General features: G+C 45.4%; 1 protein-coding gene across 3 annotated transcripts in view; it reads left to right on the forward strand.

The window, feature by feature from the left end:
* The first annotated feature begins 1,267 nt into the window (after positions 1-1,267).
* Positions 1,268-16,277, forward strand: part of MYBL2 (MYB proto-oncogene like 2) — a 35,236-nt gene continuing 20,226 nt past the window's right edge. For 2 of the 3 annotated variants that reach the window (XM_057503009.1, XM_057503010.1), the window contains exons 1-2: positions 1,268-1,476; positions 12,641-12,734. In XM_057503009.1, the coding sequence (XP_057358992.1) occupies positions 1,283-1,476; positions 12,641-12,734 (288 nt within the window). In that variant the 5' untranslated portion in view covers positions 1,268-1,282. Of the gene's footprint in view, positions 1,477-8,830; positions 9,001-12,640; positions 12,735-16,277 lie in introns of those variants that run through there. The other variant, XM_036902225.2, reaches the window with a different exon arrangement.

Below are 16,277 nucleotides of genomic sequence, written 5' to 3' on the forward strand. Positions count from 1 at the left end.
AACTTTAGTATCAAAATAATGAGATAACATCAGAAAGGGAAATGTGTGTCATGACAAAACATCTCCCCAAGAGTGAAATTTGTGGAATCTTACAGATCTGTGTTGCTTTTGCTAAATCACTTCCTATTTATAAAACCAAATATAAGAGGTTTACAAACTCTGTCCCCTAAAAGGTCCTAGCATGCTACATATGCTTTAATGAAATTTAACTAGGTAATAATACCTGAGCACAGCAATGAAGGGTGTTAAGAATTTTCACCCTCTTCAGCCATTCAGCTCCCCTTTCTGCAACCAATAACACCAATTTCTTCTGCTGCCTTGGCAAGACAGAAACATATATTCTAAAAAGTATAAACTTGCTTATACCAAATTTTAACATGAAACTACTAATGTTTCATTCTAGGGCTGAGCTCCTGCAGCTCACAATCTAACCTGGGAGAGTAACCTTTTAAGAGTTGAATAGTGCTGTAGGGGCCAAGAGTCCGACAACCCTAGATGTGCCCTTTGGTATGCAGATTATTTCAGAGCTGAAAACAAGTCCCAAAAGACTCAGGAAGAAACTCTGACCTCCCCACCAACAGCATGAAAAGAATTTAGGTTGAGGACTTGCTCCAGAAAGAGCTATCACCATAGATTCATTATAATATAACCTAGGGGTGGTAGACGGGAAGGACTGTGGAAAAGTCTGTTACAATTCCTATGTTCCATTGTTTCTGAGTGGCCCAGCAAACATTTGTTTACCAAACATTTACTCTTTCATATTCCTGTGAATTGCCTCCTTTTAAGTCCCCCACCCCTACCCTTCTCTTAGTTCAGGATGACCTATATACCTCACTCACTTTCTCTTTGGAATCTCACGTCTGTGGATTCCCCGTACTTACTTTTCTGTTAATCTGTCTCATGTCAACCTCATTCTTATACCAGCTAGAAGAACCTCAATAGGTAGAGGAAAATTCTTCCTCCCCAACAGTGAAAAATTTCATGAGGGAAGTCTGCAGTTTTAGAAGCTTGTCCGGGGCTGACCGAGGGTTTCAATGAAAGCTGGGGCAAAAGACGGTCAAACAGGCACTGAGCCTGGGCAGCTACTAACTGATCTCCCAACACAGCCATAATGTTGGAGGCCAGAGATGAACCAGCCCTGCTCCCTCACGCCCTGGGCCTTTCTTTCATAAGTCCTCCCCACGACCCAAAAGTGCGGGCCTCAGGGAGGCGTCCTAGCGACAGAACGCCGGGGGCGCGGGGCTGCCAGGTGAGTGAGGCGGCGACGGGGCGCGGGACAACAATGTGGAGACACCGTGCGCAGCAGCGGAACTCCAAGCTTACCAGAGCGCAGGCGGCCCGTAGTGACGTCAGGCGGTGCGACTCCCGCGATGCCTTTCGCGGCTGGCTCGGCGGGAGACCGGCACTGGAAGTGTGTGGTGGTCAGACGGCCTGGAGACTTCCGCCTCGATTTGCTTCACGGGCGCCCCCAAGCAGGTCACATTACTCGCCTCTGTCCTCTGCGGTGGCGACAGGGTGCTAGGGTTGACTCCAAGGCCTGATATAAGCACTCTTTATTCACAAAGGGGCGATGATACCGCCAGGAGCCGCCTGAAGCCGGCTGGGCTCTGCAGGTGAATTCTACCCGCCTTTACTAAGGCCTTGGTGTTCACTGGCAGTTCTCTCCTTGCCTTTGTGCCTAAACTCCTAACCCTTCCATGCTTGATTGTTGAATTGTAGGTGGCCATATTACAAAAAAAGAAGTGTTTAAGAAAGCTGGCGCCCCAGAAGGCCCAGAGTAGAGGTCGGGTGTGGACTGGACATGTGTGCGTAAAGCCGCCCAGGATCCTGGTTGAGACAGGGACCGTGGGTGTAGTCAGAGTACGGTGAGAGCCTCAGGAAAAAGCAAGGCAGGATAGTTGCAGTCAGAGCAATGTAACTGCATGCAAAGAAACCCCTTACCTGCCCAAACTGTGTTAAACATAAAGCTATAGAGTCATTCTTAAGTGAGATCAGTTAATATTCCCCAGATAAAGAAGAGTAGCACGTTTTATTATGCTAATCATTTATAATCATGTGTAAAATTCACTTCAGCATGTTAAAAGGTCCAGGCCTATGTGCTGTCTTTCCTTGTCCAGATCTGATGAGGTGATTTTGCAAACTGAGCAACTAATTTAGCAGGTAAGCCCAGGCATAAACAACATAGTAAAAAGGCAAGAAGGATTCCACTTTAAAGATAAGATAGCATTTTAATACCCAAGAAGTTAGAAATTCTCAACTTACTCTTTAGCAAACAATACCTCAGCCCACCTTGGGGGCTGGGTAGGCAGCCAGCCACCTTTGATATGTTCCCATATCAAGATGCTGGTATCTCAGGGAGAAATCATCAGAGCAGGAAGTTGCTTGTGTTAACTTAATTCTAAATATTCAGGGACCACTTAAGTCCATACCCCTAAGCCTTTTTTTTCACTTTCCCCCAAATCCTCAACTGCCTATAAAACCCCTAGACAACTCACCACTATGGACTGTCTTGTCCCCTCCTGGCGTGATCCAGCAGCTCTGTCCTTTCACTTTATCTCTAAATAAAAGCCTGTACCTTGCTCTTCTACCTTGAGTGTTTGTGAAGCTCATTCTTTGGCTTCGTGAACAAGAAACCCGGCATCACTTTTGGCAGTAGACATAGTCTGAGGGTAGAGCCGGTAGGATTTGTAGATGGATCAGATAAGTGATGTGAGAGAAGGGTCAGGAATGACTTCAACTCTGACTAATCCCCAAGTACTCCCTAATACTTCTCCCTGACAGACCCTGGATGTTCCCTCTTCCTGAAAAACCGTTCTCCACATTGGCCACCTTGTAATTTCCTAAATCAGCCAGCTCTGAAGAGCCTTCAATCACAGCCCCTGCAGTTTATCTTCACCCTTATAGATCTAATTTTCTGTTTACTTGTCTGTCCTATTAGCCGATGAGCCTTGAGTGTATGGACGGTTGGATTGTCTCATGATGACTGACTGCCCCAGGTTGCAGCCCAACCTTAATCATTGGCATATTTTCACAAACAGTACTCTTCAAATTTACATGGCATATTATGGGTGCTTTGCTTCAAGCTACCAGCTGCTACAGCAGCTTAACATCTTTGTGCCTCGGTTTTCTTATCTTTAAAATGGGGACTTTATCAGTACCTGCCTCACAAGGTAATGAGGATTACATGCAAAGTGAATGTAAAGGTCTTAGTCTGGTACCTGGCATATGGTGACTTCCCCAGTAAAATCCAGCTATTGCTATTTTCTGACCTGAATATGTTGCTGGTCCTTTCCTGGAACTCAAAGATAGGTGCTTTACACAGTTATTTATAAATTGTAAATCTTTTGAGAAGTGGGTGTAAATTTCTCTGTAGACATTTGATTCCTTGAATTGGGTAATTGAACTGCTTTCCTGTGTTGGGATCTACCCTACTGTAGAACGTGTCCCATATCCAGTCCTGGGCCTTTGGCCTCTCATACCTATGGCCACTTACCTGCTGCTATGACTCGGTTCTCTGCACTGATGCCCTTGGGCAGAATGTATCTGAAAAACATTCCTTTGTTTCAAAATCTCCTCTGATATCCCCTATCTTCCAAGATACAATTCAAACTAGCATTCCAAGTCCTCTCAGTTCTGGTCTGTGCCTTCCTAACTCTGCAGCCCAAATGTAAACTTTATAACATTTCATTAATTGAGTTAAAAAAAATTTGTAAAACTCATTCTGTGAGTACCTGCTAGGAGCCAAACATAGTAAAGATTTGAAGCTAAAAGTGTGAAAGTGGGACTGTCTGCTCTTGAGAGAACAATGAAATTGTGGGTGGAGGAAGAATGGTAGGAAGAGAAGGGATGTTAAGGAAGGTGCTCAGCAGGTAGAGGGAAAGACACCAGGCAGAAAGGCCATGTGATCCTATTGATGCCCGGGTTCTTGTTCACGAAGCCAAAGAATGAGCTTCACAAACACTCAAGGTAGAATTTCTAACGTCTTAACTTCTTGGGTATTAAAATGCTATCTGATCTTTAAGGTGGAATTCTTGCCTTTTGCTGTGTTATGGCTGGGCCTGCATGCTAAATTAGCTGCCCAGTTTGCAAAATCACCTCATCAGATCTTGAAGGAGGGAAGACAGCACATAGGCTTGGGCCTTTTACCATGCTAAAGTGAATCCCACACATGATTATAAATTATTAGCATAATAAAAACATGTGCTACTCTTTTTTATCTGGGAATATTAACTGATCTCACTGAAGAATGACTTTAGACCTGAATGTTTACACAGAGTTTTAGTAGGGGGTTTCCTTGCATGCAGTTACATTGCTCTGACTGCAAATATCTTGCCTTGCTTTTTCCTGAGGTCCTCACCCTACTCTGACTACACCCACAGTCCCTGTCTCACTATTGATCATTTAGTTGGTATGAATCACCCTGGAGCTGGACCCTGAGCATTGAATAAGTAGATTTGAATCTGTATTCCTGAAGTCTGGGTGTCAAGCCTGGACTGGGGCAGATTGTGGAATGACCCAATGACTGGAGCTTTCCTGTCTGGAGGGCATGTCCAGGAAGTTTGCCAGTAGAGTGCAGTCTGTATGTTGTCAGTCCTGGGCCCAGGGACCACTCCTAAGTGGGGCTACTCCCAAGACATTTAGTCCTCTTTCCAGGGGTATGATGACAGCTGCAGAAGACATACTCATGGAGATTACCAGGTTCCACTTGTCTTTATGATCTCCTTGTTCCACGACTCACAACACTGACTCTAGACTTTTTAGGCTCTAGTGTATTGGTCAACTGGCTCCCAGTTCCAGGTTCCAGGTGGACTTTCCAGGTGCTCCATTTCTTGCCTTGGGCAGGTACCTTTGTTGGGGGAGAGGTGTTGTATATTTTCCTCAGTTCTTGTCCCTGCTGCAACAAATAATTGAAGGGCAGAGACACAGTAGTGAAGCGGAGTGAAAGTTTTATTGAAAGTTACTTAGAGAGAAAATGCAGGCGACCTCAGAGAGAGAGGAGCGCCCAGAAAGGTTGAAGAGAAAGAGTTTAAGATTAAAAGGTTACACACTTAGAAAGTGTGGGCGACCTCAGAGAGAGGAGCGCACTGAAAGGTTGGGGGATCCCCCTAGGATTTTTCAGGTATATGACAAAGGGCTAGGGGTGTGGACTTGTTAAGTGGCCTCAAGTATCTTTGATGAGACATTAAGTTTCTTATCAGTCCTCTAGGTATTACCTTAACACAAGAAATGTACTGCTCTGGTCCCCTCCCAAGGTGGGCAGAGTTAATTTGTTTGCTAAAGAGTATGTTAAGAATCTTTCTTCTTGAACTTCCTGTTTTGTTTTTTTTTCAAAATGCAATTTTGGCTTTAAGGTGGGATCCCCCTGTCTTTATTAAGCTGTATATAGGTGGGCCTTTAAGCAGGCTAGAGTAAATCTTACAATGACCTAATTGACACAATGAAGACAAGGGCCGTGCTCAAATACTTTTTATCTGGGGAATATTCAAACATTCAAGGCCAAGTTGCCCTTGACCTTTTGAGCTTTAACTGATTAACTTTCTGAGTCTTTTCTGGCTTTCTAGTTTTAACTGGTTAACTGAGTCCTTTATAGGGGGCTATACGCCGCTCATTTTCGATTTTCCTGCCTTAACACCTTGCTCAAGCTGCCAGGTTCTGTCTCTTTCCTGAAATGGGATTAATAATCTATGTGTGAGTGTGTGCTGAGTGCAAAGTAGCTTCCTGGAACTCAGAGAAGCATGAGGACAGCTGAAGAATCGTAACAATAATATATATAAACAATGTAGTACTTATAAGGATTGTTCTCAGTGGTTTATACATATTAACTTATTTAATCCTACAATCACCCTAAAACGTAGGTACCAGTGTAGTGATTAAGAATACAGATCCTAAAACTGGACAGCCCAGGTTTGAATCTGTGTTTGCCATTTATTAGCCGTGTGACCCAGGGGAAGCTTGTGTCTCAGTTTCCCCAGTAATTCCCTCAGTAATCCCCTAATACTATCTCCTAGGGTTGTTAGGAGGATTAAATGTATTAAAATTTATGAAGTATACAGAGCAGTGGCTGGCATATAGTAAAAGCCATCTACATTTTTTATAAAGGTTTTTTTGTAATTAAAAAATTTTTTTATCTTGGTATCATTAATCTACAATTACATGAGGAACATTATGTTTACTAGACTCCCCCCTTCACCAAGTCCCCCCCACATACCCCATTAGTCACTGTCCATCAGTGTAGTAAGATGCTGTAAAATCACTACTTGTCTTCTCTGTGTTGCACAGTCCTCCCCGTGACCCCCCCACATTATACATGCTAATCGTAAGGCCCCCTTTCTTCTTCCCCCCACTTATCCCTCCCTTCCCACACATCCTCCCCAGTCCCTTTCCCTTTGGTAACTGTTAGTCCTTTCTTGGGTTCTGTGATTCTGCTGCTGTTTTGTTCCTTCCGTTTTTCCTTTGTTCTTATACTCCAGATATGAGTGAAATCATTTGGTACTTGTCTTTCTCCGCCTAGCTTATTTCACTGAGCATAATACCCTCTAGCTCCATCCATGTTGTTGCAAATGGTAGGATTTGTTTTCTTCTTATGGCTGAGTAATATTCCATTGTGTATATGTACCACATCTTCTTTATTCATTCATCTACTGATGGACACTTAGGTTGCTTCCATTTCTTGGCTATTGTAAATAGTGCTGTGATAAACATAGGGGTGCATCTGTCTTTTTAAAACTGGACTCCTGCATTCTTAGGGTAAATTCCTAAAAGTGGGATTCCTGGGTCAAATGGTATTTCTATTTTGAGCATTTTGAGGAACCTCCATACTGCTTTCCACAATGGTTTAACTAATTTACATTCCCACCAGCAGTGTAGGAGGGTTCCCCTTTCTCCACAACCTTGCCAACATGTGTTGTTGTTTGTCTTTTGGATGGTGGCGATCCTTACTGGTGTGAGTTGATATCTCATTGTGGTTTTAATTTGCATTTCTCTGATGACTAGCGATGTGGAGCATCTTTTCATGTGTCTGTTGGCCATCTGAATTTCTTTTTTGGAGAACTGTCTGTTCAGCTCCTCTGCCCATTTTTTGATTGGATTGTTCGCTTTTTGTTTGTTGAGGTACGTGAGCTCTTTATATATTTTGGATGTCAACCATTTATCGGATCTGTCATTTATGAATATATTTTCCCATACTGTAGGATACCTTTTTGTTCTGTTGATGGTGTCCTTTGCTGTACAGAAGCTTTTCAGCTTGATATAATCCCACTTGTTCATTTTTGCTTTTGTTTCCCTTGCCCGGGGAGATATGTTCATGAAGAAGTTGCTCATGTTTATGTCCAAGAGATTTTTGCCTATGTTTTTTTCTAAGAGTTTTATGGTTTCATGATTTACATTCAGGTCTTTGATCCACTTTGAATTTACTTTTGTGTATGGGGTTAGACAATGATCCAGTTTCATTCTCTTACATGTGGCTGTCCAGTTTTGCCAACACCAGCTGTTGAAGAGGCTGTCATTTCCCCATTGTATGTCCATGGCTCCTGATAAAGCTAATTTTTACAGATGAGAAAAGTGAGGCATAGAACAGTTAAGTAATTTTCTTGAGATCATACAACTAGTAAATGATGGAGCTGGGAATTGAACCCGAAGAAGTCCAGAGACTGTACAATATGCTCTAGTGATGAAGGATGTCTGTGTGAATAACTATGAGGGAAGTAGGTGGTGGAACCCCTGAACTAATTGTTGTGGAAGTTTCTAGTACTTAAGATGTCAGAGTTCCTTCTGATGTAGTAAATGAAGTTTGCAGCAACTGGGTGGACTATTCCCAGGTGGCCAGCAGTTTCTGGAAAAGGGATCTGAGGCATAAGCAGGAACCAAGACACTGGGGTCTAGCCAGGTCTTCCCAGGCTCTCCTCGCAAAGTTACTTTTGTCTCAGCACTCTGCCCAGGGAGCCCAGTGTGGCGTGACACCAGGGAGGTAACTAGGTAAATGCCAACTTAAACCCTAAAATCCTTGCTAAGCCTCCAGGAGTTTCTTTAGAAAAAAATTGTGAAGTGAATTCAACTTAGCAGTGGAATTGTAGTCCCTGGGGAAACTGCAGTGACTCGAGTCACGTGGACCTCAGCATGCCAATATTTCAAAGGGAGAAACACCCAAGTCACCGAGCCAACAGTGCGCAGTGAATCCCAAAGATAACTAGGATTAGTCAGGTGGGAGGGGCAGGGAGTGTTCGTGGCCCAAGCCAGGAGGCTAGGAAGTTTCCTTGGGCTAAGGGCAGGGTGGTGATCTGGCAGAATATGTGAATCTCATTATCGAGTATCCTACCCTGAGGGAGAGGTGATAAATTTTAAATTCTGAAGAGCTAAGTTTAAGTTTACATTTTCGGAAGCTCACTCAAATCATTGAATTTGAGGCTGAAAAGAAACAACGAGACGGTTCCAAGTCGCAGGTCTGGTCTAAGTAAGGGTGAGGGGGCCGCTTTAGGGTGCGGCAGCTTGGAAGGCGCGGGGGTTTCCCTGACCTGACTCTCCCACACTTGCGTCTCATGTTCTTTCCTCAGTCTACGCCCTACGGGCTAGTCCTGGGCCGGGCCCCAGTCACCGGTGGCCCGTTCCGAGCCGCGTCTCGCAGGACACCCCTCCACCTCCGGCGCTCCCTGCCCTCCGGCTTCAGGCTCTCGGGCGGCCCCCGCCCGCAGGCCCGCCCCGCCCTCGGCCCTGCCCCCAGCCGCCCGCAGGGTCCGCCCCCGAGCCCGCGCGCCAGGCCCGGGCGGCGCCGACGCGCTTGGCGGGAGATAGAAAAGTGCCTCTGCGCGCGCCGGCCGCGGCGGAGCTCTCTACGGGCTGCGGCGGGCGCTGCGACGCGCCGACTCCTCCCGGAGCGGCCCCGGGGCCCGGAGCGGCCCGAGCACCTGCGCCCTGACCCCGGCCCGGCTGCCGCTCCGGGCTCAGCCGGCGGGCGGGCGAGCGCGCCGCGGCCCGGGCCGGGGGGATGTCTCGGCGGACGCGCGGGTAAGCGCAGCTGGGCGCCAAGGGCCTTTCCCCTCCCGCCTTCCCAAGTCCCATCCCCCTCCACCGCACCCGGACCCCTCGGAGCGAGGCGGGGGCTGGGTGTTGGTTCTGCGGGAGTCGCCGCTTCGTGGGTCTCCCGGGGCAGGGCGCGCACGGAGCCGGGGGCCGCTGGGGCGTCCCTCGCTTCCCTTCCCGGGCCTGCCGGGCCTCGGTGCTGGGGCGGGCGGGTCTCCTGGGACCCGCGCCAAGCCCTGCTTGATGTCATTTTTGCCTCCCGCCTAATTGCGGGGTGGGGGTGGGAAGGCGGTGTCAGCTGGAAGGGCCTCTACCAGGGAGGGAGGCGACCCCTGGAGAGGGAACGTGATTCTCCTAGTCCCAGCGAGCGGCCTGGAAGACACTTGTCGATCAAGCCCGTTTGGGTTCAGTTTTGCTGGTGGGCATTTGTGAACACTGGGGAAACACGGTACCCCACGCCCTCGCCCCCGGCCTGAGAAGTGTGCGGGGGCAGGAGGCTCTTTTGTCCCAGCCCTCGCTCGGTTTAGTTTCAGAGGCCTGTCCTGATCCACGTGAGTTCTGGACAGCGGGGTTGAAGGTGAGGAGGAAGAGAGGCTGATGGGTGTCACAGACCCCTCTGTCAGCAGTCCCTGGGGCCGAGGCCGGAACTGCAGTCTCCATTTTACTTACCCCAGAGAGTAAGTGGTAGAGTGGAACCTGGAACCATTACTCTGGGCTTTAGGTCTGTCTTAAAACTGTGCACATGGTGTCTTGAGTTCGGGGCTTTTCAGTCAGTCTGGGAGTTGGGGAGGACAGTGGGGTCCTGAGGCCCTGTTCTCCCCGGGGACTCATGCAGCCCAGATAACCTTTAACCTATCTTCAGGCGGTGTTTGACTAGGGCACCACTCATTGCTGGTTTTCCTTAGAGTTCCTCTCCAGGAAGCGCCCTGGGCAATGGTTGGGGTGCCTGGCTCAGGTTCTGTCTTCCACAGGCTGCAATTTCCCAGGGCACCTACATTCCCAGGGGATGTTTTCTGTTACGGCACTTGTCAGCCCGTCTGATTTTTGGCTCAGGAAATGTTACTCCAGGCCACGACAGAGTCCCTAGAAAACTCTCAGGTCCTCTGCCACTTCTCCCCTGGGGTCAAGTGGAAGAATCCTGCCATATGTGAGGGACGGTTGCACCCTGCACCCCGTGTACAACAGGTCGGTTCTTCGTTCACTGTAACTCCCTGCTGCATCAGTGCTCCACTTCCCGCTCAGCTTCTGACTCACCCCACCTGGAGCAAAGCCCAGAACACTAGAGAGCACATGAAGGGTGTGTTGAACCTACACGTGGTTGCCACCACTGACTTGGCTTCTGCTTTTTCTGCTGGGATAGTGAGGTGAGGACGAGAAGGTGAAGGTTTGGAGCCTGGTTTTGTGGACTGGGTATCTGAGGCAACCCCCGTGAGCCTCATTTTTCACATCTATTGAATGAGAGTGATGTGAACCAGTCTGCACCATGTTGGGGATAGAAATATGTTATCCTAGAATTCTCCCAGCTTTCTGAATTTGCTGTCTATGTTTAAATAGTCTTGGAGCATCAGAGTGTTAACACAGGTTCACACATTTTCATCCTTGAAGGAACTTTTATTTACTGAGTTTCTATTAGAAGCTGGGTGCCTGACAACTGGAGGTGGTTTCTGTCAGGAAGAGGTCGGGACGGTTGATTTTTGGCCAGCTTCATTTTGTTAGTATCTGCAATTTTTGCCTCCCATTTTGTGATGGTGGAGGACCCCATGGACTGTGTCAGGAATGACAAGACAAAGATTAATTCCAGCTCCTGTGCCTTAATGTATTGCTAAGTTTAGACACTTGCTGTTCCTTTGCTACTAATAAAATTAATTAGCATTTCTTACTAATAGGGAGTAGTAGCTTTGCTTCTGTGTTCATTTGTGTATTTGGTCATTTCCTGAGCACACATTTCCTAAGGTCTGTGGTGCCGACCCCCAAAGGCCCTACTGACGTGGTGGTGGAGCTGACCTGTGTTGATGTCCTTGGCCATAGTAGCCTAAGGGTCTAAATTCTGAGACTGGAGGATTTCCAAAGTGCCTTGGGGGCATAGTAACTGGGAAGATGCTGAGTAGTAACTGGGAAGATGCTGAGTTCTGGACAAGAAGAAAGGAAAGTAGACAGAAAGTCCACTTCCTTGTTCTGGTACAAGGCCTGTGGATGGCTTGCTTGTGTGGAGATGTATAAGTGTTTCCCACTTAAAAATGCCTGACTTAGGGATGTACCTGATAGGTGACATGATGCAGGTCCCACCATGTGGAGTTGGGCAGCTAGGAACCTTTGGTGAGCACCTGGCATCCCTGGAGGTGGATAGTATGAGCTCCATTTTCATAAATATTGAACTTAGTAAATAGTAAATAAGACTTTTGGAGCGACTGGGAAAATGATCTATTACTAAAAACATCCAGAATTCAAACCCGCTTGTACTTTTGATTTTTTTCTCCATAAGCTATCTGTGCCTGTGTGTAGGCAAGGATTGAGAAGGGGGCGTGCACAAGTGGACAGTTATGAGATAATAGATGTACAGTGTTATTCCCAAATAACTTGTATTAATATATGGCTTCTGATGAGTACAAATACGTTCAGCTTTAATCCTCAAAATATCTGCAAATTTAAAAGGTTTTGTTATAGAAAATATTAAGTGGGTGTCTGGTTTTAAATATCACAATATTCTTGGTGAAATCTTAACCCCTTTTTTCTCATGGCTTTATGAAATCATTAGAGTGTTACAGAAATTTAAAAAATACAGAAGAAAATAAAAATAGCCTATAGCGCCATTTGCTTAAATAATTAAAAGAGGGTGGAGGCACCTACATTTTTATTTTATTTTATTTTATTTTTTTAATTTTATTTTGGTATCATTAATCTACAATTACATGAAGGACATTATGTTTACTAGGCTCCCCCCCTTCACCAAGTCCCCCCTACATCCCCATTCACAGTCACTGTCCATCAACACAGTAAGATGCTGTAAAATTACTACCGGTCTTCTCAGTGTTGCACAGCCCTCCCCGTGCCCCCCCAACACCATACATGCTAACTGTAATGCCCCCTTTCTTTTCTTCCCGCCCTCATCCTTCCCTTCCCACCTGTCCTCCCCAGTCCCTTTCCCTTTGGTAACTATTAATCCATTCTTGGGTTCTGTGCTTCTGCTGCTGTTTTGTTCCTTCAGTTTTCTTTTGTTCTTATACTCCACATATGAGTGAAATCATTTGGTACTTGTCTTTCTCCGCCTGGCTTATTTCACTGAGCATAATACCCTCTAGCTCCGTCCATGTTGTTGCGAATGGTAGGATTTGTTTTTTTTCTTATGGCTACGTAATATTCCATTGTGTATATGTACCACATCTTCTTTATCCATTCATCTACTGATGGACACTTAGGTTGCTTCCATATCTTGGCTATTGTAAATAGTGCTGCGATAAACATAGGGGGAGGCACCTACATTTTTAAAAACAGAGTAAAAGCCTGTCTCCCCAAACCTTTCCCTAGAGGTCACTGGCCACTGCCTACTCCCTGTTCATCCTTCCATCCTGTCCATGCAGCAGCATGTGGAGAGATGTCCTTGACCCTTAGTTTGCTTTCCCTGCAGTCAGGAGCTGGATGAGCTGCACTACCAGGACACAGATTCAGATGTGCCAGAGCAGAGGGACAGCAAGTGCAAGGTCAAGTGGACCCATGAGGAGGTGAGGGACACTGACTCATCTGGGGGGTGGGGGGAGGGTGCTGGCAGGTGGGGGTCCAGAATGGGAGCTCAGCCTGAGATGTGTCTGCCTGATGCCCTGACCGGTATGTTGAGGAGGAACTGGGGAAAGAAGCGGATGGTCCTCTTGTTCTCCCCAGGCCTCTTCTCAGCACCCTGGGAGAACTCAGTATTGAGGACTTGGGGGTGACCTGTCACTCAGACCTGTGGGCCAGCAGTTTGCTGTTTTTTCTCTTGGAAGCTGGTATGTTCTACACTTACATGGTGAACACTAGAGTGCTTCTTGTCCTTTTTTTTTTTTCTATTTTTTTTCAAGGTATTGATATACACTCTTATGAAGGTTTCACATGAAAAAACAATGTGGTTACTACATTTACCCATATTATCAAGTCCCCACCCATACCCCAGTGCAGGCACTGTCCATCAGTGCAGCAAGATGCCACAGATTGATTATTTGCTTTCTCTGTGCTACACTGTTAATTCCCGTGATCCCCCGCACCATGTGTACTAAACATAATACCCCTCAATCACCGCCCTCCCACATCCCTCCCCTTTGGTAACCACAGTCCCTTCTTGTAGTATCTGAGTCTGCTGCTATTTTGTTCCTTCAGTTTTGCTTCATTGTTACACTCCACAAATGAGGGAAAGAAATCATTTGATGCTTGTCTTTTTCTGCCTGGCTTATTTCACTGAGCATAATATCCTCCAGCTCCATCCATGTTGTTGCAAATGGTAGGATTTGTTTGTTATGGCTGAATAGTATTCCACTGTGTATGTGTACCACCTCTTTATCCATGTACTGATGGACACTTAGGTTGCTTCCATTTCTTGGCTATTAATATTGTAAAAAGTGCTGTGATAAACATAGGGGTGCCTGTGTCTTTGGAAGGCAGCTATGCTCACCACTATACCACCAACGCGTGCATGTGTCTTTGAATCTATCTGAGAAGTTGTATGATTTGGGTAAATTCCAAGGAGTGGGATTCCCGGGTCAAATGGTATTTCTATTTTTAGTTTTTTTGAGGAACCTCCATGTTGCTTTCCACAATCGTTGAACTAGCTTACATTCCTACCAGCAGTGTAGGAGGGTTCCCCTTTCTCCGCATCCTTGCCAGCATTTGTTCTTAAGTCTTTTCGATGCTGGCCATCCTTACTGGTGTGTGGTGATATCTCATTATGGTTTTAATTTGCATTTCCCTGATGATTAGCAATGTGGAGCATCTTTTCATGTGTCTGTTGGCCATTTGAATTTCTTTGGAGAACTGTCTCTTCATGTTCTCTGCCCATTTTTTTATCGGGTTCTTTGCTTTTTGGGTGTTGAGGCGTGTGAGTTCTTTATATGTTTTGGATGTTCACCCCTTGTTGGATATGTCATTTACAAATATATTCTCCCATACTGGAGGATGACTTTTTCTGTTGATGGTGTCCTTTGCTGTACAAAAACTTTTTAGTTTGATGTAGTTCCATGAGTTCATTTTTGCTTTTTTTTCCATGTAGATGATTTTTTTATACATAATTTTTAAAATTCATTTTGTTGCCATTAATCTACAATTACATGAAGAACATTATGTTTACTGAACTCCCCCCTTCACCAAGTCCCCCCCACAAATACCGTTACAGTCACTGTCCATCAGTGTAATAAGATGCTATAGAATCACTACCCATCTTCTCTGTGTTGCACAGCCCTCCCTGTGCACTCCTATTTTTGCTTTTGTTCCCCTTGCTCGAGGAGATGCGTTCAGAAGAAGTTGTTCATGCTTATTTTCAGGATATTTTTGCCTATATTGTCTTCTAAGAGTTTTATGGTTTCATGACTTACACTCGGGTCTTTGATTCATTTTGAGTTTATTTTTGTGTGTGGTGTTAGACAGTAGTCCACTTTCATTCTCTTGCATGTAGCTGTCCAGTTTAGCAACACCAATTGTTGCAGAGGCTGTCATTTTCCCATTGTATGTCCATGGCTCCTTTATCATATACTAATCGACCATATATGCTTGGGTTTATATCAGGGCTCTCTAGTCTGTTCCATTGGTCTATGGGTCTGTTCTTCTGCCAGTACCAAATTGTCTTGATTATGGTGGCCTTGCAGTAGAGCTTGAAGTTGGGGAGCATAATCCCCCCAGCTTTATTCTTCCTTCTCAGGATTGCTTTGGCTCTTCGGGGTCTTTTGTGGTTCCATATGAATTTTTGAACGATTTTCTCTAGTTGAAGAATGCTGTTGGTATTTTGATAGGAATTGCAATGAATCTGTAGATTGCTTTAGGCAGGATGGTCATTTTGACGATATTAATTCTTCCTATCCATGAGCACGGGATGTGTATCCATTTATTCGTCTCTTTAATTTCTCTCATGAGTGTCTTGTAGTTTTCAGGGTATAGGTCTTTCACTTCTTTGGTTAGGTTTATTCCTAGGTATTTTATTCTTTTTGATGCAACTGAATGGAATTGTTTTTCCTGGTTTCTCTTTCTGCTAGTTCATTGTTAGTATATAGGAATGCCACATATTTCTGCATATTTTGTATCCTGCAACTTTGCTGAATTCAGATATTAGAACTAGTAGTTTTGGAGTAGATTCCTTGTGCTTCTTGTCCTTTTAACTACTAGGAGGTTTGGCCAAATCTGTCACCTCTTTGTTATTTTAAAAAGCCACGAATTGATTTTATTTTTCAGTCAACCTAATGGAAGTACAATTTGTAAATAATAAATGCACCTTTTAAAAGCCAACAGTCCTAACAGTTTCAGCAAATGTTGAAACTTCCCCTGATTACTTTGTCCCATCTTCCTCAGCTCCAGGCAATCACTGATGGGTCTCTGGTTTGGTTTGTTTTGCCTGTTCTTGAATGCCTGTAAATGAACTCATATGGCTGTACAATTTTTTCACTGGCCCCCTTTGCTCAGCAAAATGCTGCATGAGTCAATCATTTGTTCATTTTTATTGCTGAATGGGTATACCACAGTGTACTTCACTTGTCAGTGGGCACTGGGCTCTTTCCAGTTTCTGGCTAGTGTGGATGGAGCTGCTAGGAGGGTTCTTACGTGATCCTTTTTGAGGATTGTTTTCATTTCCCTAGGGAGGACATTTGAGTAGGGTTGTGGCATGGGTGTATGTTAAGTTTTATAGAGACTGTCAGACCTGTTTCTGAATTGGTTGAACTGTCTTAGACTCCTGACCTCACACACCCACTAACTATGTTTGGTCCCTATAGCTTAGTTTACATTTTCTAGAATTTCATATGCGTGGAATCAGACAGTGTGTGCTTTTTGCTGACTTCTTTCACTCATAATGATGAGATTTTTGTGTTGCTCTGCCAAAATCAGTAGTCATTCTCAGGAGATTGTTTTAATAGATAGTGGATTCTGCCATGTCTGCCTATCTCCAGTGCTGAGTCACTGTCATCTCTGACCTGGGTGCCTATACTGCCTCCTGTCCGTTCTGCCCTCTTGCAGCCCCTTTTCCTTGCAGCTCCCCAAGTGAACTGCATAATATGCTCATTGGACTGTGGCCACCCACTGTTCAAATGCATCAG

The sequence above is a fragment of the Manis pentadactyla genome, chromosome 5, assembly GCF_030020395.1.
Source record: "Manis pentadactyla isolate mManPen7 chromosome 5, mManPen7.hap1, whole genome shotgun sequence".
Lineage (NCBI taxonomy): Eukaryota > Metazoa > Chordata > Mammalia > Pholidota > Manidae > Manis > Manis pentadactyla.